This window comes from Rutilus rutilus (genome assembly GCF_951802725.1).
Source record: "Rutilus rutilus genome assembly, chromosome: 12".
Classification (NCBI taxonomy): Eukaryota; Metazoa; Chordata; class Actinopteri; order Cypriniformes; family Leuciscidae; genus Rutilus; species Rutilus rutilus.
Genome location: NC_140217.1, coordinates 38939991 through 38962919, shown reverse-complemented (window position 1 = coordinate 38962919; position 22929 = coordinate 38939991). Strand labels below are relative to the sequence as shown.

The 22929-nt window shown below is 36.7% G+C and overlaps 1 protein-coding gene across 3 annotated transcripts in view; it reads left to right on the top strand.

Moving 5' to 3' along the window:
• The window catches only part of eya2 (EYA transcriptional coactivator and phosphatase 2), a 40319-nt gene extending 38878 nt beyond the window's left edge, over positions 1-1441 (top strand). For all 3 annotated transcript variants that reach the window (XM_084426203.1, XM_084426205.1, XM_084426204.1), the window contains exon 16: positions 579-1441. In XM_084426203.1, coding sequence (XP_084282329.1) covers positions 579-659 — 81 coding nt within the window. In that variant the 3' untranslated portion in view covers positions 660-1441. The remainder of the gene's footprint in view (positions 1-578) is intronic.
• The last annotated feature ends 21488 nt before the right edge of the window (positions 1442-22929 follow it).

Genomic DNA, 22929 nt, shown 5'->3' with positions numbered 1-22929 from the left:
TTGTGGCAATAGCCAACAATACATTGTATGGATCAAAATGATCAATTTTTCTTTTATGCCAAAAATCATTAGGATATTAAGTAAAGATCATGTTCCATGAAGATATTTTGTACATTTCCAACCGTAAATATATAAAAAACATATTTTTGTGAGTGGATGCAGCACAATCGCCAACATAATTTGACAACTTTTAAAGGAGATTTTCTCAATGTTTAGATTTTTTTGCACCCTCAGATTCCAGAATTTCAATAGTCGTATCTCAGCCAAATATAGTCCTATCATAACAAACCATACGTCAATGGAAAGCTTATTTATTCAGCTTACAAATGATGTATACATCTCAATGTCCAAAAATGTGCCCATGTGACTGGTTTTGTGGTCCAGGGTCACATATGAGCCTGATGCATTAAATATGATACTCAACAAAAACATTTAAAATTGTGTCTAAAGGTCCAATAAATCGAATAATTTCACAAAATAAGATATTTCTGATAAATATTTCAACTACCATTATATGTTTTGGTATATATATATATATATATGTTAAATGACCTTGGTTGCTTTGTGTTGTCCTGCAGAAGAACATGCCGTTCTGGCGAGTGACGTGCCGGGCGGACCTGGAGGCGTTGAGTCATGCACTTGAGCTGGATTACCTCTAGAGGACAGCATCTGCTCCTCAGCCTCACACATGTGCGTCCACAGGAGTCACATGACCCAGACAAGAACTGCAGGACCAATCAGCAGGGAGCAGCAATCTTACTGGAAATATTTGCTTCAAATCAATCCAAGAAAAACACTTTTGTCTCTTTCTTGCTCTCCACCCGAGAGGCTCAGCTCTTTCATTCACTTTCCTTTTCTTTACAACAGCACTGCACTGAAAACCAAGCCCCATTTATAAAGAACGTCTATTGATAAAACGTCTGTGTTCGGAATAACATTATTATCATACCACTCATACTACTTCTGCAGTGTGCAGAATTAAGCAAAATTAAGAAACATGCTATTGTACTAAAATTGCAGAAGAACTAACCCTCACTTTTTTATATGACTGAACTCAAGTACTTCATATCCTCTTATTTGAACTGAAAAAACCTCTGAAGCGATTTAAAAGTGAACTAATCATCAAATCAGCGAAAATATTGTAGCACATTATAATGCTAAACTGGTACTAAAAGAAATGACATTATTAACTTATGAATTTCAGTTTCTGTCTGCTTTTCTTCCTGTGTCTGTGGAACATCATGTGGTTTGTTACTGGATGTATATTTGTTTGATGTTTCTTGTACTTTGCTGACGTTGATATATGACTGTGTGTGCCGCTGATCCTCTGACCTGCATGTGCTCTTCACAACACCTGTTCTGTTCGCTATGATTTGTATATAAGGTTTTATTGTTGATTATTTCTGGGCTTATTATAATAGAATAAAGGTAAATTAATTCATTCTTAAGTCTCCTTTTTAAAGCTGGTTTTGCCTTGTCTGGAAAATTGTTACTTCATTTTTTTAAGGACATCATTTTAATATGCTGATTTAATGCTTAAGAAACATTTCTTATTATTGTTAATGTATACACACACACACACACACACACATACACAACTGTTGTCAACATTGATAATAATCATAAATGTTTCTTGAGCATCAAATCATCATATTAGAATGATTTCTGAAGGATCATGTGACACTGAAGACTGGAGTAATGATGCTGAAAATTCAGCTTTGATCACAGGAATAAAATACATTTTAAAACATAAAAAATCTTACCAATTTAAAACTTTTGAACGGTATATATATGTATATACCTAGTTATATATGTATATACTGTATATATATATATATATATATATATATATATACACACATGTATGAGTAGTGTGTGTATATATATGTATATGTATGTATGTATATATATATATATACTTTTTCATAAAAAAATATATTTATAAAAAAGTACATATGTGTGTGTATGTACTTTTTTATAATATATATATATATATATATATATATATATATAAACTAAGGCTGTCAAAAGATGAATCGCGATTAATCGCATCCAAAATAAAAGTTTGTGTTTACATAATATATGTGTGTGTACTGTGTATAATTATTTTGTATATATCAATACACACACTTGCTTGTATATTGATTGTATATATTTAAGAAAAATGTGTAATTTATATATAAAAAAATGATATTTATATATAATATAAATTATATTATACATAAATATATACAGTATATGTATGCAAATATTTCTTAAATATATACATGCATGTGTGTGTATTTATATATACATGTGTGTGTATTTATATATATATATATATATACACACACACACACTACTCATACTAGTGTATATATATATATATATATATATATATATATATATATATATATATATATATATATATATATATATATATATATATATATATATATATATATATATATATAGGGCTGTTTTCGACTAAGGATTTTCATAGTCGAATCTGATTCGTTAGATTTTGCCGTAGTCGACTGATAGTCGAACCTTTTTTTTTCTTTTTTTTTTAGATAGCAGCTAGATTTTTTCCATTTCAAACAAAAGAGCTAAAAAACACATATATATCACACATATATCATAACATTTCATAAACATGAGGAGCAATATGAGAGAGAAATTTGGTGATGGTTGTTTAGGTAGCCTACATTAAACCACGTAAAGCTTTTTCACGCCCATGAGAACCGCGTGGAGTCAACTCACAGCCGCTCCGCTGCCCTGCAGAAATGTGAAGCAGATTTTTGAATACATTTTTATTTATTTACATTAGTAAGCTACAGAACATTGTCTTTCAAAACATGACCTGCGCAAAAGCGAAAAAATAAAATAAAAATGGTACCCAGCCCTTCTGAAAATGCGAATGCGTCTCTGTCCCCAGCACATTTCAAACCAAACTGACGCCCATGTATTCGACTATGAGGTTCATAGTCGATCAGACCTCTCCGAATCGAATCGTCGAATCCTCGACTATTAGAAGTCAGCCTATACAGTATATACATATAAACACATATACATATATACATATATATATTATAAAGAATTACTTGTATAATAAACCTGTATTATCGGTCACTGTCAGATACACTCATATGGTCTGATAACTGAAAGATTCAGGATTGGAGTGTCAATGAACTGCAACATTACAAGCTTTGCTGCCCTCTGCTGGAACACTACCTCAATTAACTTCTCTAAAATAACACATTTTTACATCTAGTTTATTTGTACAAGAACTTTTTTTTCATGGCCCTTGGCACTTTTACCAACAGTCTGCACATGTTGTTGTCATCGCAACTTTGCACCTTGAGTCTATGCAACATTACAACAGGTAAAGAGACAAACTGAATACAATCTGCCCTAGATCAGAGTGGTTGTGTATTCAACACTTATTTGATCAGGTTCTGTTGACAGATCATAATGCTCGTAAAGGAATGTTTGGATGAGTTTCTTCCAGAGCTCGGCGGCCGTTTGATTAAAGCTACAACCCTGTTGTGCCCTTGAGTGGGTTTGATCTGAGAGCAAATGTCAATGACACACAAGTTTGTTTTTCAGATGAAGGTTATTCTATCTGTTCTGGCCCATCACCATCATCCTATCATGATTCAATCCCGTAATTTGCTGTGTAATATCTGGCTTGAGTAACGTCTCGCTCTGTAGAATAAAAATCGCATAAAACACACCTGAAAGTCAAAACATCTGATGAAGACGAGATGCTTTGTGGAAAGAGAGACTTCATCCTTTTCTCAATCAAAGACATGTAAAAAAAAATAACTAGATAATGAAATGGTCATTTAAATACACTGTTTGTTTGCTTTGGCATCGCTGTCATTATAATAAACAAATGTGAATGTCAGGGTTTAGATCATGAACTTCAGAGACAGATCAATCTGGCAATGAATTTACACCACTTACACGTGTTCGCTAAAATCAATATTAACTTTGAACATTTGATTATTTACATTTGCTAAGGTCTCTCCACCTTGTTAAAATAACAAACAAAGATTAATCCAATTTTTTTTTTCGTTTAAAATTGCCTGAAGTGTTTTGAGAACAAAAATAATTTTGTTTGTTCTATAGCATTTTGAATTTTAATATAAATACATATGTGCTTTTAAATGTAATTGTAATGTTAATTATAATAACAAATAATTATATTATAAAATAAAACTATAATTACATCAAATATAGCCTAACTGAATATAAATATATTAAATTTGTGAATAATAATACTAAAATAATATTAATTAGTATAAAATAATATTAAATCAATTGTATAATATAAAATATATAATAAATAATTGTTGATATTAATATAAAAAAATAATTACAATGCACATTATAGTTATTGTAATAAAATAATTATAGAATAAAATAAAAAATGTCATATATAATTATAATATTATTATTTAATGCATATTTTTGTATATGATAAATATACTAAAGCTGTAATACAATTATATAAATCATTTAAATTGTATGCAATTGTAAATATAAATAAATAAAATGTCAAGTGTTTGAAGTTTTCAGACAGATTTCATTTGAGTAAACTTTTAGAATGAATTACTAAAGCATTTATTATCCAAATTATTATTTTTAACAGCCAAGTAACACCAGAAATTTGTTCTCCATGTAATCTTTTTCTAATTTTTTCGTGCATTAAAATGCATTATTTGCAGAGCCTGAACATCCATTAAGAAATCAGAAACAGCGTTTCAGCCGCACACCGACCTTAACCTGTTTATTTGTCCCAGTGTCCACTAATAATGGGGGCTCAGTTTTGCCATGAAGCACATCATGCAAAGATCCCGTAATCAAAAAGGCAGTCACACACACTCAACCCTGCTGTTGACTCTTGAGTTATTTGTCATCCAGCGTTCAGCATAACAAGTTTATGGCTACAAAGTCTACTATGTTCCAGAGTCCAGGCCGAAAGGGGTTCTTCCAGCGGGAGAAACCAGTAAGAGACTGTGACCTTGAGCAGCCGCTGATTACGCGGACACACGCCATCAACATGTACCAGCAACGAGTTCACTCACTCCAGTGCCCTTGATGCCCTTGATGCCCTCGCTGGACATGACATGTACATGATACACACGCACATTCACTTCAGGCTCTTTTGGGGACATAATAACCTCATCAGGATGACTATAGGCTGTACAGGGCCGATATTCAGATCAGTGCTGGACTTTTCAATACTCACCTAAACTTGGATTCCCTCACAAATCTTTTGTCACAATTTGCCTTTTTATTCAAATGACTGCACTGCCCGAAAGATGCTGAATTTAAAATGTAAAGTATCTACATATGTTAGTATTTGCTGTACAAACAGTCATGAGAATCAAATGAATCGTTACTGAAAAAAGGGAATTATGAAAACACAAGAGTGCTAAACTGTTATGAAATCAGTGGCTAAATTGTTTCCTATGTGTATCATTGTTAATTAAAGGTATAGCGGAGGATTTTTTACTTCCGGGTGGATCACCTATACTATTGGTCCTCCTAATTGTCAATCATTCTGGTGAATCAATCAAACTTATTCAAAAAGTGGAGAGGGCGGGTCTTATCTAAAATTCGGAAAGATCCTCCGCTATACCTTTAAAATAAATAAATAAATACATAATATTGTTATAAAATAATGACAGAATGTATAGTATTAGGCTTTCTTTTCTATATGAAATACATTTCCCACTGCATAAAGAAATTTTGAGTTATGTTTGACTTAGTTGTCTTTTTGTTTCTTGTATTTCACTGCGGTTTAGTTGTTTTCTCGGGTACTTATTTGTTAGCTATGATTTACACCCGTGTCTCCTTTAGTTGCCTGTGTTAAGGCCACAGATCCGGACGTCGTTAATACGTTAACGTTCACACACTGTACTATTATTTATGCGAGTGACAACCGTGTTCTAACCGAACTCACACAACCGGACTTTTACTTAACTCACCTAAATTTGGATGCCCTTACAAAGCTTTGTCACATATTGTCATTTCACTCAAATTACTGCAATGCACAAAAGATTGATTTAAATTGTAAGTATTTTTGCCATTAATCATGAGAATCAAATGAGAATCATTAATGCAAAAATGGGAATTATATATTAAAAAAGTACTAAATTGCTATGAAATCAGTGGCTAAAATGTCTCATATACGGCAGTATTTTTTTGTATATGTGCATCCTTGTTAATTAAACCAATTAATAAATAATATTGCCACAAAAACTACTTTATGTAACACTAATAGCCTACTTTATAGTCTTAAGCTTTCTTTTCTTTGTGCAATAAATATTTCCTATTGTGTAAAGAAAGATTTGCATCATTATTTTTTCCTTGTTTTGTTTTTGTGAGATTCATTAACGTTAGATTTGACAGATTTCATAAGTGACATGGTGAACTCGGGAGAGAGAGGTGAGCGAGATGCTGGCAGAGGTCACACAGTGCACATTCCCGGCCGATGGTGATTCACTGTGAGGTTGTGTTTGCTGGAGTTCAACACACAGAACACAGACACTCGCCTGAACCCGAGCACTGGCGTTCATCCAGCAGAACACCAGCGCTGAACGCTAACACACACACACACACACACACACACACACACACACACGGAGAGAGAGAGCTACAGGTTCTATTCAGACAGTCACTTAAAGGGATGGTTCGGAGTAAAATCAACCTATTAGGGCAGCACGATTAATCGCAATTTACATCGCACTTAAATCGAGATGGCTTATCGCGATTTTAAAATCGCAAAGGCTGTGATTATTTTTAGTTTGTCATTGAGGTACGGCTCTGTACCTGCTGCTCCATCTGAAAGCATTGTGAGTTTGAGTCACTTATAAAGTGCATGCATTTGAAAAAAAAAAAAACATGCGTCAAACATCTTTCCAAAACATGAGAAGCATTTATGAACCTCTTTTTAATAACATGCAACATTTAATAACATGCATTTACTCCAGACTCACTTCATAACGACAGTTGAGCATCCTTCTGTGAGATGATGTGCCTTCTCTCACAGAATAAGGCAGTCCTGTATTTATAAGTCATGTTTAATCAAAACCGCTTGTCTGAAGTTTAAAATCATTGGTTACCCTTAAGCCAATCACGTAACGTTTGGTTATGGCGTGTGTTATGCGCAGGCTCAGCCGCATCTAACTTCCACTGTAAACACATGTATGATGCGAAAACAAAACCATCGAGCGAAATACCGGAGTGAACATGGCTGTGAACGACTTTTGCAGATTATGTGAAGTAAATCTACGCATCCACGGTACAATCAGCGTCTACGTCACGGCTCTCAGCCCGCCCTCTGTTCGTTGATTGACCCGGCTGCTTTGAGGCCGGAGGAAAACGGGGAGATAGGTCGCTATCTCAGACTGAGTACAGAAGCGAACTAAAATTGAGCGGAAGTACGAAGTCTGATGTAGTCAGGCTAGGGATTTCCTGGAATGATGCACACTATTGTACTTCTGTGGCAGGGCATATATATCGTGTTTCCATGAGAGCGCTCTCTGGCGTTCAAATTGGGCAGTATTTACTACCAATCAGCCGCACCCCACTGACAAGCTGTGCATAAGATAATCGCAGCCTTTGCCAAATCATGTGCGGTTTTATTGCGATTAATCGTGCAGCCCTACAACCTAGGGTCCTTTGCACCATGACCTCGAGCCAAACACCACAGGTCAGGTCCCCGATGCGAAGCGGAGCTTGAATCAGCATGAAGGGGTTGTATTCGCTATATATAACAACCGCCTCGCTCTACATTATCCCGCTTATTACATGGTTACCTACTAAATAAATCAATAATTTGACACAAAATATTGATTTAAAAAGGAGTTTATTGATTTAAAAACGATCGTATTGCTTCCACTAAAGAAAATAGTCCCGTCTTTACGATTAGAATCCTGCGTCCATAGCAACGCTCTGTTTTTCATGGCAACGGTGTGTTATACTTAACAGCGGTCTGTTATCAAGAAATAACACACCGCATTCTACATTAGAATTCAACCAAGCCATGTAATAATAATTGTTATAAACTGGTACTACCAACAAAATATTAGTGCATTCCTGGAACTGGGCGTCGTTACACTACATCCTTATGCGTCGCTTTCTGTCAGGACTTTTATGTGCTTTTCCCAAATCACTGAAGTGATGTCGGTGTCCGGGTTAGCGGTAGCATTAGCCGCCAGGCAAGTGTTATTTAAATAAACTCCTGATGTACTTACAAACTTTCCAATGCCTCGCTTTATGAGTACAGAACCTATTTGTACTACTGTAGAAGTTTGGTACCATTCTGGGCATTATTAGTGGGGTAATTTACGAGATACATCATAGGATGCGTTAGAGCCTGCACTAAACCATCCGGCTGATTTCTCTAAATAAGCTCTAACTTTAATAATGTTCGACCAGGGGAAAAAAGGCTTCTGGGGGGTGTTTGGCTCGAGGTCATGGTGCAAAGGACCCTAGGCTGATTTTACTCCGAACCATCCCTTTAATGCATTTTTACTGATCAGATAAATGACCAGACATTTACATTTAAATGTATGCCTTTATCCAAAGTGCCTGAAAAAAAGATGAACAAAAGCTAAAGACACCGTTTGAGATGCACGCACAATGCAACTAGAACAAATGTAAATGCATTTAGTTTCTCCAAAGAAAAAGAGAAAATCTAACAACAATCCAATCGATCAAAATCGACAAGTTCAGGTTTAATCGTCTGGCAGGCGATTCAATGGAGCTGCACGATTAACCCTTAAAAAATTGCGATCTTGCGATTCAAACAGCCACATGATCTCATTCATAAATGACAACGATTCGACTGTGTCTATTAAAGGTAGGGTAGCCAATTTGTTTTATAAACACTTTTTGTTATACTGGTTGAAACTCTCTTCACATCCTGATAGCAATCAACAATAGAAGTGGTCTAAATATTCAAATATACATATATCTTCTGTGGAAGTCTTAGGAACAAAAAAATGTTTACCAATCATTGCATTTGGTCCTACCTGCCTGTCAACGTATGCATTTCCATACCTCCGCACATCTGCAGACATCAGCCGTAACCATCACGAGATGCTGCTCACGTCCTCAAGACTCGAATTTATGCATTTCTATGTCAACACTATGCCGAAATGAATCTGCAGCAGTCAGGTGGTACAACTAGAGCTATGTAAGTTGTTTACATTCATTATTATTGTAATGTTATGTGTTTTTGAGACATAAGGGAATTTAACTATCCAGAATTGCCTAGTACTGGGATTAAAGTTTATTACTCAAATATTAACACTGATGTCTACGAACGGGATTAAAATAGAGCAAATTACATATTGAAAGTAACTCGGTGCTTCAAATAACGGTTGTACCGATTACATCATAACTATTTGACAAGTGACTGTTAAAAAATAATTTATCATTGGATCATTCATTCAAGTGATTCAGTGAGAAATGCTGATTTATCCAGTAATGAAAAGTGAGTCACTGTGAGATTTTTATTTATTTAAATAATTCATTCAAATTAATTAAAAGTTATAAATAGACTGCAGCAATTAACATTTTGTCAGAGCCACTAGTAAATTACATGTTATTTTGTTTAGTTGTCTGTTCAGAATCGTGAAAGAATCGTTATCTCTATTTGAAACAAAAATCGTGATTCTCAATTTATCCAGAGTCGTGCAGCTCTAATCAATAGCTTAGAAAAAACATGCTGGACAAAATACACACTGAAATACTTAAGGTTAGGGCTTGATAACCAACCCTAACCATAATTATCTGCCTAAGCAAACCCTACTAAATATACAAAACACAATTACAGGCCATCCTGTTGCATGCTGGGAATTATTGGATAGCTGTTTACAACTTAATGCAAAGCAGCTGTCCCATAAAAAAAACTTTAGCACACGAGTCACAAACTCCAGATTGTGTTGATTTTTCAGTGTACGGCGCAGAACAGAACGTGTCGTACGGGAACTCATTGAAATAAGTCAAAGGGCGATCATATCAAGGGAAGCACTAAAACGTATCTGTTGTTTGACTGTAGCACAGAAACAGTCCCCAGGCTACAGTTTCTCCACCGTCTTTTATCAAGCGGAAGAATCTGTGGTTGCACAACACGCTCGTAAATTTAGTGTTACACTCAAGGAACTCAAGGAAGTTGACGTCATTTGAGAAAACACAGCGGTGGGCAAAACAACCATCTCTAGAAAACAGGCTCGGGCAGGTCATTGAGAGCACTCGGATATTGTACCGTTGCAAAGACTGAAACAGAGATCAAATCTGGATAGTTTCCACCAGAGGAAAAAAAGCAGGGAATATGTGGTCGGGTGTTTGTAACTTCACTCCCGCGCTCAAAGAACAAGCATTACAACATTTGTCCCAAGCGTCAACGTGCCATTCGGGTCTGGCGCGGTTTGAGGGAAGGGTCAATGCTTTTAAACTTGACCATGATGAGGAGAGGCCAACAAAGTCAAACAACGTGCCTGTAAAATACGTCAAGCATCTGGAAGTCAAAATGTTCCCAAATATGATCCAAGAATTTAGCAGTGGTGTTTGGTGAAGCAAAGGTTTAGGATTGGTTCTAGACTTTAGGCTGGGCTCATTCGACTTTGACTTAAACAGTTGCCAAGCAATGCCCTAGCAAGAAACTAAAATACACCCAGAAGACCCTACTAACCACCCAGTATCCTATAATAACTGCACAGCAATAAAATAAAACCTTTGCAACTGTATAGCAATGCTCTTAAAACTACCCAAAAGACCATTGAATGTGCACATCAATGCATAAAAGCAAGTTGACACGTCCTTTAAACCACATAACAATGCCCTAGCAATCACCTGTCAAAGCTCTAGTAACTCTAGCTCTAGTGAACGTCTGATGCACACAAAATGGGAAACACTTCGGGAGTTTCGAAGTCGTCATTTGATTGGTTGAATTCTACAGGATTTCCAGGAGATGTGTGTATCTTTAACGGTCCGCCTGGAAACAAAGATACCGTGATGTCAAACCCTCTTATGGAAAAAGCAAGCCACTGTGTTCACAACTGTGACAATGAGCGCTTACCAGGATAAACTAAACGCAGGATTTTCAAAAGTATGTGAAGTTTGCGGCTCCATTGTTGTAGTAAACTTGCACAACATTCTTGAATTAATCATTTCACGCCGGTCTGTAATCGTAGAGACATCGAATTTATATTTTCACGCCCCTAAACATGACACGGAACAAACCGAAATGTGATTGGTTGCTTTACATGTCGGTAAGACGGTCCTTGGGTAATGAAGTCCAGACCTTCTGTCGTCAGTCTGAAGCTACGAAACACTATAGTAATCCTAACCTAGTAAACCACAAACCAATGCAATACAAACAGCCAGAAACCATTTGCAAGCGCACAGCAATGAACTAAAAATTATTCAGCACACCCTAGCAACTGCATACCACATAGCAACACCCTAGCAACCACCTATTAAACCAGCAACCAACAAATTTTGGGGTAGTCGTGGGCTGATGGTTAGCGAGTCTGACTGGTAACCCAAAGGTTGCTGGTTCGATTCCAGAACCGGCAGTAAATGACTGAAGTGCCCTTGAGCAAGTCACTTTCACTTTCACTTTCAACTATGCTAAAAACTATTTAGAGCACCCCAGCAACTGCATAGTAATGCCCTGGCAACCAATAGATCATTAGACCATTCCATCAGTAAGGGCTTGATCATGTGTCCAGTTTGTATTCAAATCATGTCATTCAGAGCTTTAATGTGTCAAGACCTTTTCCAAACAGCAGTCTGGTTTATGCACAGGTGTTCGCTTATATTTTAGAAAGTCATGTATAGTAAAGACCTAAGTGAGAGCTGAGTGATTTGAATCAACATGTTGGCTAAACATCAAGAAGCGATCACTGTGAAGCCGTGGACCGTCACTTATACAACCCCCATCATAACAACCAGCAGCGATGAGCTCATAATAACACTGAGTCACTTTTGTGTGACACTGGAAATGGGAAGCGGGAGTTCTTCCAAAACATTTGGAAGACTTCATCCTTTTAAAATATCTCAATATATCTATTTCAGTCAAATAAACCTTTAACTCATGGGGAAAAAAAATAAACCGCGGCAACAGTTTAGAAGTAGCCATGTGGAAACCACAGACTTGGCAACCCCGGCACAATGCCAAACGGCGCTGAATGGGTCGAGTAACACTGTCAACACCTATCAGTTCCAGTGTAGGTAAACAGTCATTCAGATTAGTTAATTTTTTCTTCTATTTTCCTTCTAGATCAATAGAAATAGATTGACTATAAATAACCCAGTAAATAACCCCCAAAATACCCTAGCAACTAGACAAAACACCTTAGCAACTGCATATAAATGCCCTGGAAACAAGTGTTGAGGAAATTATAAGATACCTAGATTTATAGTAGTTCAATTTGGATGGATGGATGGATGGATGGATGGATGGATGGATGGATGGATGGATGGATGGATGGATGGATGGGTGGATGGATGGGTGGATGGATGGGTGGGTGGGTGGGTGGATGGATGGATGGATGGATGGATGGATGGATGGATGGATGGATGGATGGTACATAAATGAATTCAGTGAACAGTCCAGGAGAGATCCAGAAAATTGAAGTTTTATGAAACCACAAAACTCCAATTTTGATTTAATTGGGGGATGATTCATTTTAAAAGGCATGATCTAGTCATCATGGCGGGCAGATTTATGGGAATGTTTTTAACCTTGTGTAAAACAACATCAAGATTCCAGTCTGATAGTTTTTCCACTCGTTGTCTGGAGGGTATTTCCTCTGTTCAGATTTCTACCACTAACAGACGTCAAATGGCAGAAAATCTCGGTGGAAGAAAAAACTAAACGACTGGAAAAGAAGGTGCAATAAAAAACCTCAAGCCATATATTTACAATTTACTCTCACATCAAACTGATGGGTTAGTGAGCTCTTCAGTTCTCAGGAGGATTGATGTGTGTAGGGTAATGTGCAGGCTGACATTCTCTCTGTGCTCCTGTTTGCTTACTCATAACATGATAAGATAAGACCAGCTGGATTTCTGCTTGTTTCCGAAAGGCACTGCACCCTAAATAGGGTTTATGTGCCCTACGGGACACAGTATCTAAGGTCAAGAGCTTCAGCAAATTTACCCGAGGCTTTAAGTAGCTTGGTCGGGGTCATGGAGGACGAGGGGTTTCATCACCTATGAGTCGGGCAGTTTACAGGCTCTTTGAATCCGTTTAGTAGTGAGAGTTGACTGTGTAGGCTTTGTTCGGACAAGCAGCAGAAATCTGACTAAAATCCACTTAGTTGTTTATAGTCTAAAAACTCATAAAATACATTATTTGAAATTTGAATTAAAATACAATTTGGGGATATTGGTTTCAGTTGGCCTGAACTGTTCAAAGTGTTTTGCTCACTCTTTCCCATTTAGTATACTATTTTAGCTTTAAGCAGTACACGGTATATAGGCTACATGAATATGTAAAGTAAAATAGGTCTCTTGGCAATGCGCTAATGCTTGAGTCCTCACTAACTGCGTTTCCATTGCCCTTCAAATTGCACAAATTGAAATTCAAAATACGCCCAATGGAAACATGTCAATTTTTCAAAAACTCCCATATATCGCAAAAAAGTCGCATTTACAGGTCACCTGGTGTGTACGTAAAAGTCACATGATCATTCTGAATCCACAGTTCCTCTGTGAAATCGTGTCATAATCTCGCAGAAACACCTCATATGTGACGCTCCCAAGTATAAGAAGCTTTCTTTGCCATTAAAGCTTGGATAACACGTCTCCTTAGATTTAAAATAATGGCTAGTGCGCTGGCTGGGATATATGTGAACCTACCAACATCCGTCGCCATGATTTTTGGAATGACTTATCACGAGAGGAAAAATGACGTTTTCCACTAAAAAAAATTACTCTTCCACACAAGCAAATTATTTTTTATTCACATTAATGGATTTTTTTTCATCTATGTAAGCTCCTTGTGTTGTGACAACACAACTGAATGAGAAAGAATCTATGTGAAATAGTAATGTCCATCCAATGGAATTGCTTCCCTGTAACTTAAACCGGTTAAGTTTAGTGAACATACTTATTTAAACATAACAAAGTAAAAGTGTGTAGGATTTACATGATTTTTCAAATGAATTTCTGGACAATAGCAAACGATTAGCTAATAATAGCACTTATTAACATATTAAATGCTAAGATTTATATGCTCCTTCAGCCACGAAAGTTAAACTTATTTGAATCAGTCCACAGACTAACCTAATGCTCCACTCTTCTCCACAATGGAAAGCCACTGTAATTTAAATGGTTCTAATAATTCCAATGTAATTGAACATTAAACACAATTACACACTATCAAGTATCCTCATTTTCTCAAAAACACATCAAATAACACTTAATTTCAACATTTATTCTCTCTTAATTCAGCTATATGCAAAGCATGCTGGGAACTAACAAGCACCGCCCAGTTTCAGTTAATGCAACACAAATCATTCATGTAATCCAACACAAACGGAAACTTAAATTTGACATATTTAAGCAGATTGAACACAATCAAATTAAGTTTGGACAAAATGTATAGCAATTGTGCTGCTTAAGCTCATTTTAATGAAGCCATTTGAACAAGCAGCCAAAAGTGTAGTCGCATAACATTGGTTAATGGAAACGCCGTCATTTCACAATAGTTTTTTATCCACAAAATATCGCAAACGTTTTGTACAAATCTGTAATGGAAACCAGGCGATAGTACATATGTATGAAGCATATACAGTTCAAGATTCAAGATCCGATATATGATCACTAAAGACTTTTCTTCACTTAAGAGGTTTGTTGCAACCGGCTGCAAAGCTTCACGTCATGTCATTTAACCCCAGTATCATCAGCCTCTCAGACAAGAGTATAAGAGTATAACTGATTCAAAATTTAATATTAAAAAACTGGTAGGAGTTGTTACTAGAACTTTATTGTAAACATAAACCTTTAAAAACTCTATTTGGGATTGGGATGCTTTTTCCCAGTCATCTCAATGGCAAAAAGTGTCCCAATCAGCCTGTATTCACCCCTATATTGTATTTTAAAATATAACTTTTATTTTATATGCTAAGGCAACTTACTTTAATAAGGTTGACCAAATAACTGTAGCATTTTATATAGTTTTTGTTCTGTTAAAATCACTGAACTTCTTCAGTAAAGAATATACTGTAATCATCCCCATACCATTGTTCCTTATGTATTTGCGAACGAAGATACATTTTTGGAGGCACCACTTCTCCATCATAATGACATATAAAGAAAAATTATGGGAAAGGGTCAAAAGTAAATCATCTCATGGCGGTTTGCTTGTGACATCACATCACAAGAATTGTTAAAAAAGATAAGAAGGTAAGAAACACAATCCTGGCTTTGTGACTTTTTTGAGGGTAAGTGATTCTAACATACTTATAATCAACTCGCTAGTTCTCATGGCAGTGCGTCACCGGTGGTTTTAAAGTGTTCATCTTCTTGACTCAAGATAAAAACACCCAAACAGATTGTTTACAGGCTACATTTTATGGGAAAGACCAATCAGAAACGAGAGCCCTTTACAGTAATTTCTCAAGTTTTTCCTAGAAAGCAATAAGATTCAATGGAGAGCGAATAGACTTTGGACTAAGTAGATGTTTCTCCTGAGAAAATGAACCCAGCGACCTCACATGTGTCTCCTTCAGTTTCAGATCTCAAACTTCTGTCTGAGATCTCAAGATGAACTCGCACTTTTCTCTGAATGATCTGAGCTGCTCTACACATTCACACTCTTCTCTACGACCACCGTCTCTGAGGAAAACTCAAACATAATGTGTCATGTTCCTCTGGGATGTGCTGCTCTTATCCGTGCTGTCGTCTTTCGACTCATCCGTCTGAAAGCAGGAACATTCCAGTGAAAGTATGCTTTGTACATGCGGCCACAGGATGAGCGCAAAAATGTTAATAAGCTCTCTCTCTGCTGTCAAGTGAAGACGCACGTTTACCCTGTCAAATATGCAAATACGAGGAGCTGGTTTGGGAAAACAGCTATTGATTGCACCCGTTGATCTATCGGCTCATTTTAACCCTTTCCTCTCAAGGCTGTGCAAAAGTAGAACACCAATGTATGGATTTTTGATGTGGACTTTGTTAAAATCTTTTAAAATGAGGTCAATCAGACTTAAATGAAGTTAAGACACTACGGGTGAATTGGGTAAAAATTAACTAATAGAAATCACCATACTTTTCCCAGTTGAGTTCTCGCCGTACACTAAGACAACTGTTTGGTATTACAAGTTTTCTGAAATATTACGTTCATGATTAATTATCTAATTAAATACGCAGTCATTTGCCTACAGGTGAAACTCGCAAAACTTGAATATCGCGCAAAAGTTCGTGTATTTCAGTAATTCAAATTAAAAGGTGAAACTAATATATTTAGTATATATACCTATATTCATATGCATGATTATACTTTTCAGAGGGCCGACATTTCTGTATTTAAAATCTTTTTTTTTGTTGTAATATTCAAATTTTCTGAGATTTTGAATTTCGGGTTTTCATAAGCTATAAGCAATAATCATCAAAATTATAACTTTTGCACGATATTCAAATTTTTCGAGTTTCGCCTGTAAATCTGAGCATTAAATTAAAACCATTGGATTTCATTTTGTTGATATATTAGAGATAAGGTTCTTACGAAGGGGATTTGATCACTACATAAATCATAAAATACTGTCAACAACCTAAAAAAATATTTTTTCACCTTGTTTTAAGGAATAAAATCTTATATACAGTAAACCATGCAAATGATATATGAGCAAATCCCTCTGTAAAAACCTTCAGAATATAGATAGGAATAAAAGTGTAAAAATACTGAAGATGATATTTCTGAGAAAAATGTTCATTTTTGAGAAACCTGCCTTTATAGATATGTCTTATAATTGAAATCTACATACACAAATAGATCATGTGTACTAAAATAAACACTCGAATGTGTTTTCTTTCCACCAGTCTGAAAGAAGACAAGTTATGAAAGCAAAATAGCCCAAAGTTGACCAGAGTCTGAAAATAATCTGTTGTTGCCAGCAAACTGGATGTGGATGGTTCTCAACTGGTTTTGATTTACGACACACTTTACATTGGATATCAATTGGTGACTCCAACACAAGTAAAGAAAAACATCCCTCAAATCACACACTGAAATGTATTACCATGAACTGCACAGACCAAACAATATGCACAATTATTAACATGCTGAAAGTGTCTAAATCAGTGTCATGCTCTCTGCGACCCGTATTCGATGGCATCTGACGTCAACAACAAAAAGATACGGAAGCTGTCGATCTTATCTACGCTCAGTTGCACTTTATTATTTACAATTTGCATTGTTGTTTCCACTGCTGTCAACAAGACCCAATCTTGGGTCCCAACCCACCAAGTTGGGAACCACTGCACCAACACCCCAGTTCATTTCATAAAGGCTTTATGATAATTGTGCATTGCAACGATGGCTATAAATCAAACACTCTTTGAGGTCCCGAGTAGACCAAAGGTGGCTTCTAAATGTATAGGGAAACACTTAACCCTTTCCCAGCCCACCGAGTCGTTTACGCAATAAAACCTCAGAGAGGGTCAGTGAGTTCTCTGAGCCGCTCTCAAATGACATCTATAAATCACTGTCCAAGAGGCGTAAACGCACTGTAAATTGACGGCTAAATGGTGCTATTGGACCAGATTAGTTCCTCATGTATGCGCTGATGTGATAATAGGAATGAATGACGCTAGTAGGGACATTTTTTACTCTAAAGCACACACACAACTCTTTCAACACCTTGATGCCATAGTGGAATGCTTTATTCTGCACAGGATGGCTAAGGTCGTCAACCGGCACGAGAAACAGATGTGGCTGAGAAATCTGGTTTGAGAATGTGGGAGCTTATTCCAGTAGCCCAGTCATGTTTCAACAATCAGATAAGATCCTCTCTGTGGCAGTCAACAAATAATTTGCTGGAGTTAATCATAGAGGTTCAAGTGATTGCATAATTTCATTCTCAAATGTTGTACATTTAAAAAGTTCTATTTTCAATAGCCAAACTCCTCGAAGGTGTTCACATATGCGATCTTTGATTTATATTTTGAATTAGGAAATCATTATAATGCAGTCAAAGATAAAAGAGACATCGGTTCATTTGTCGAGATTCAAAGTGTTTATGTGCATGTGTGCAGGCTTGTCACTGAACTCAATGACCCCGCTGTCGGGGTCGTACGAGCTTGAGTCATCAGTTTTGGTTCACTTCGTGTGTCTTACGTGTGTAGGGTCAACGAGTTTATGAGGCACACACATGGGTTCACAGAATATGTTAAAAACATGTTACATATCATATAATTTAATCTTAATTAGCTGAAGTTAAGTTTTAACTCATTTTGTACTATTTGGAGTACAAGAGGTGTACTTTTACTTTTCCAAGCAAACAGAAAAAGAAAAAAATCCCTAACCTGAGATGAATCTCACAAAGGCCACTAAATAAGCATGTGGAAATCATCAATTAACAACACCACAGAAACCACATATTAATTACCCAGAACACCTTAGAAACTGTCTAGCAATGCACTGGCAGCAACACACAACGCCAACATCGTGACGGTGAGTCCTGCATGGCCAAACACCATGTTTTTCAAAACCATGTATGTTTTTATGGATATGCATGAGCAGTTTTATCTTGTTTTCCATTTCTTTTGATCTACTCTGTCTGAAGAAAATCAAACCAGTGTTGAGCAATAAAAAAATCCAAAAGTATGAAAGAGCTTAACCAAAATTTACCAAAGAAAGAGTCTTGTATAAACCACAATATTTCACAGCCTAGTACTGCCAAATAACCCAAAACAAGTTTAGGGGTTTAAGTCCTTGCATGGCTGTGGTTCTTTCAATAGCTCTAATACCTTGTTTTTGCCAAAAAAAACGAAACGACCACCCATGTGTTCCGGAACAACCTGAGGATCGGGTCATATTGCATTCATTTAGTCACTTTAGCCCAATAAAGTTAACAAGAGTTAAAGTTTTATCGAGTTTGCTACTTAACAAAACATGTTATTGTTGTATTGTTGTTATATATGGTTTTAGGTTAACAAAAGCATGGCCTAACAGAACCAACACCACTATAAACTCCGACTACTCGCTTCACTGTTTATAGTCCAAACATCTCCACCAATAACCAACTAATTCTGAAGAACACAAGTGTTAAAGTGCTTTGATTAATTTCTGCAAACAAATGATACTTCAGATGTCTTCATATTGACTTTCTCAAACAGGATGGAATGTTCTAGAGAAAATACTCACTAAAATGTGTGCTGCTGATTTCCCTCCTAAATGATGTCACTTCCTGGGGGATGATGTCACTTCCTGGGGGATGATGTCACCATCAGGGAACTGGCTTTGTAATTTAAAGGGGCTTTGTTACTAACAGAACGAATTGAAACTCTATTCCTCAGAAAACTTGACCTCTGCTCAAACCACAGTAGTGAAATTTATTATGTATTATTTTTCTGTTATAATTATTTAAAGGGGTCATATAATGGTACATACACATGAAATGTGTGTTGGCAGTGCCTGTACACAACCATCATATAATGATAAAAATCCATCCAGTGGTCTTTTTTTATTCTCCTAAACACGGTCGGACGCCCCTCCCATGATTGTTGATTGACAGCAGCGTTTCAACACAGACCCGCCCTCGCTCATGAGCATAATCGGACAGAGTACACAGCTTCATTATTTGAGTAAAAGTACAGATACCCCTTGCTAAATTTGACTCAAGTACAAGTAAAAGTACTACAGTCAGATGTCTACTTAAAGGGTTAGTTCACCCAAAAATGAAAATTCTGTCAGTAATTACTCACCCTCATGTTGTTCCAACCATGTAAGTCTTTCGTTCATCTTCGGAACACAAATTAAGATATTTTTGATTAAATCTGACAGAATTTTGACTCCTCCATAGGCTTCCAGTGTGACCGAAACTCACCGGCCCAGAATAGTTATTAAAACATCGTTAAAATAGTCCAAGTAACTACAGTGGCACTACATTAAGTTTATCATGCGACGAGAATACTTTTTGTGCACAAAAACAAACAAAAATAACGACTTTATTCCACTTTTCATTTCCTTCTCTCTGGGCCTCGTAGTGTTTTTGCGCTGCGCGTCTGTGTTGCACGTCATCACGCAACACACACATGACCGGCGTCGACCAATAGTGAGCCTACGTGGTGACGTGTAACACAGACGCGCTGCGCAAAAACACTACGCGAACCAACTAGAGGTCGAGAGAGAAGGAAATGAATAGTGGAATAAAGTCGTTATTTTTGTTTGTTTTTGCGCACAAAAAGTATTCTCGTCGCTTGATATACTTAAGATTGAGCCACTGGAGTCACTTGGACTATATTAACGATCTCTTTAATAACTTTTCTGGGCCAGCAAGTTTCGGTCACATAGAAGCCTATGGAGGAGTGAAACATGGCTCAGATTTCATCAAAAATATCTTAATTTGTGTTCCGAAGATGAACGAAGGTCTTACGCGGTTGGAACAACATGAGGGTGAGTAATTACTGACAGAATTTTAATTTTTGGGTGAACTAACCCTTTAAGTAAAAGTACTGAAGTACTTGTTTTTAAAAGTACTTGAGTATCAAGAGTACAAGAGTACATTTTCTAAATATTGCATTACTACTGCCACAGTGCTTACATTGGTAAACACAGCAAACACTTGAAGCGAAAACTATCATTAACTTGTTCAGAAAATTGAAATAGTCTGGCGAGGTGGGGCCACGGGTTGGCACATTCCCGGGATGGACCTGCTGCGTCTTCATCCATTGTTTCGTCCATGGTTTCGTCTCTTATCTAAATCTGACCATGGAGTTGACTTTGGCGGAAAGCTGAAGGTGATTGCTGATAGGCTGTCCCAATCAGTGGCGCCTGCACAATCCAATCACGTTTGAGAGGGAAACAACAAATTGAGGGTTTCCGAGATTTTTCTTTTTTCCTTTTTTTTTGTCTTTTTTTTTAGAAGAAGTAACGCGTACTCACGGTTATGGATAGAAATGTAGCGGAGTAAAGAGTACAATATTTGCCTCTCAAATGTACTTGAGTAAAGTCATGAGTACTCCCCAAAAATGATACTCGAGTAATGTACAGATCCCTCAAAATTGTACTTAAGTACTGTACTCAAGTAAATGTACTCCGTTACTGTCCGGCTCTGGTCATGAGCGAGCTGTCAATCATAGTCCGCCATTGTTGATACGCTGGAGCAGAATGGCGTCTAAGCGATTGTGGTGTTCTGTTCTTGGGTGTAATAACGAACACAACAGTCATGTTGATGTTCCTAAATCCGAACCGCTGAAGACGCAGTGGCTGAGTTTGTTTTCGAAGGGAATATTCCCCACGATCAACGTCAATGCTTTCATGTTTGCGCAAATCATTTCTCACCAGACTGCTTTATAAACGAGGGTCAGTATAAAGCTGGTTTTGCTAAGAAGCTGCTCCTGAAAAAAGGATCGGTACCAACTATTCGTGTTCCTGCTGCACCTCCAGAAGAAGTGAGTGTAACGTTTTATTAACCTTTATATTAATCTTTGCAAATCGCTTGCAAGCTTCACGATGAATGCGGCTATAAGGTTTACACTCAGGGTACATTACGGCATGTTTTCCATGTACAACGTTCTCAATATAATTCATAATCCCAAGTTTATAATGAACAACGCGTTATGGTTATTGTGTTATTAAACTGTGTATGCACAGAACAGAGGGGCGGGGTGAGCAAAGCTCATTATCATTTAAAGACACATGCACTTAAACGGCGTGCTGAAAACAGAGCTGTTTTTGACCAGGTGAAATGAGTGATTTCTTACAATACTAATGAGAATTTTTAATTAAAGTCTATTACAAACTTTTCATTTAGACCCTAAAGAATCATAATAACTTGTACAAAAATGGCATTATATGACCCCTTTAAATTCATTATTTAATTCAAAATACTATTACATATATGATAGGCATACAAATTATATGATAAATCCGCCAATATTTGGCCATTTTGAGATCATTGGTCAACAGACATGGCTCTTCTAAACACAATCGTGATCAATCTGTTCACTGTGTGTTTTGTGGACTTGATCTTGTTAAATGCTACGGCAGCACGGCAAGCACTGCGGAGGGTTCAAGGTTATTTAAACAAGATCTATGTGCTATGAGTCAACATGTTTGCTGTACTGCATATCTGTACTTTTATAAAACTACTAAACTATCATGAGCGTGGGATTACCAGTGGGCTTGAGTTCAGATGTAAGATGATGTTTTTGCATCATGCACACTGGGTACTGGGCAACACGCTTCCCCCGGCTAATTTCATACTCAAACCGCATGCTCACGGATCATACGATACACACATTAACAACATGGCCCGGCTGCAAGACCCTTACACAAATCCACAATGCACTGTAAACCCGAATAAGTTGGCAAAACTCAAAAAATGTAAGGCAATTAGTTGCCTCAATTTTTTTAAGTTAGGAAATTCAAAGTTTAAGTAAGCAGAACTGGCAGATTTTTATGTTTTACTTATACATTTTAATTGTTCTTAACTTGAGATGTTTGAGTACACTAATTCATACATTTAACTTAAATCTTTCATGTAATCTCAATGTGAACACTTTTATTAGTATAAACTTGGAAAGCTAGTTTTAACAAGCTAGTTTGCTACTAATTTGTTAAGTAGCACTTGCTGTATGAGTGCATCATTAAAAGGGTTTTATTTGCTCTCAAATCAATCTGCATGCACCACTTGTCACCATGATGGTAACTATCCTAAAACCAACATTAACAGAAATTCTTAGAAATTAGCA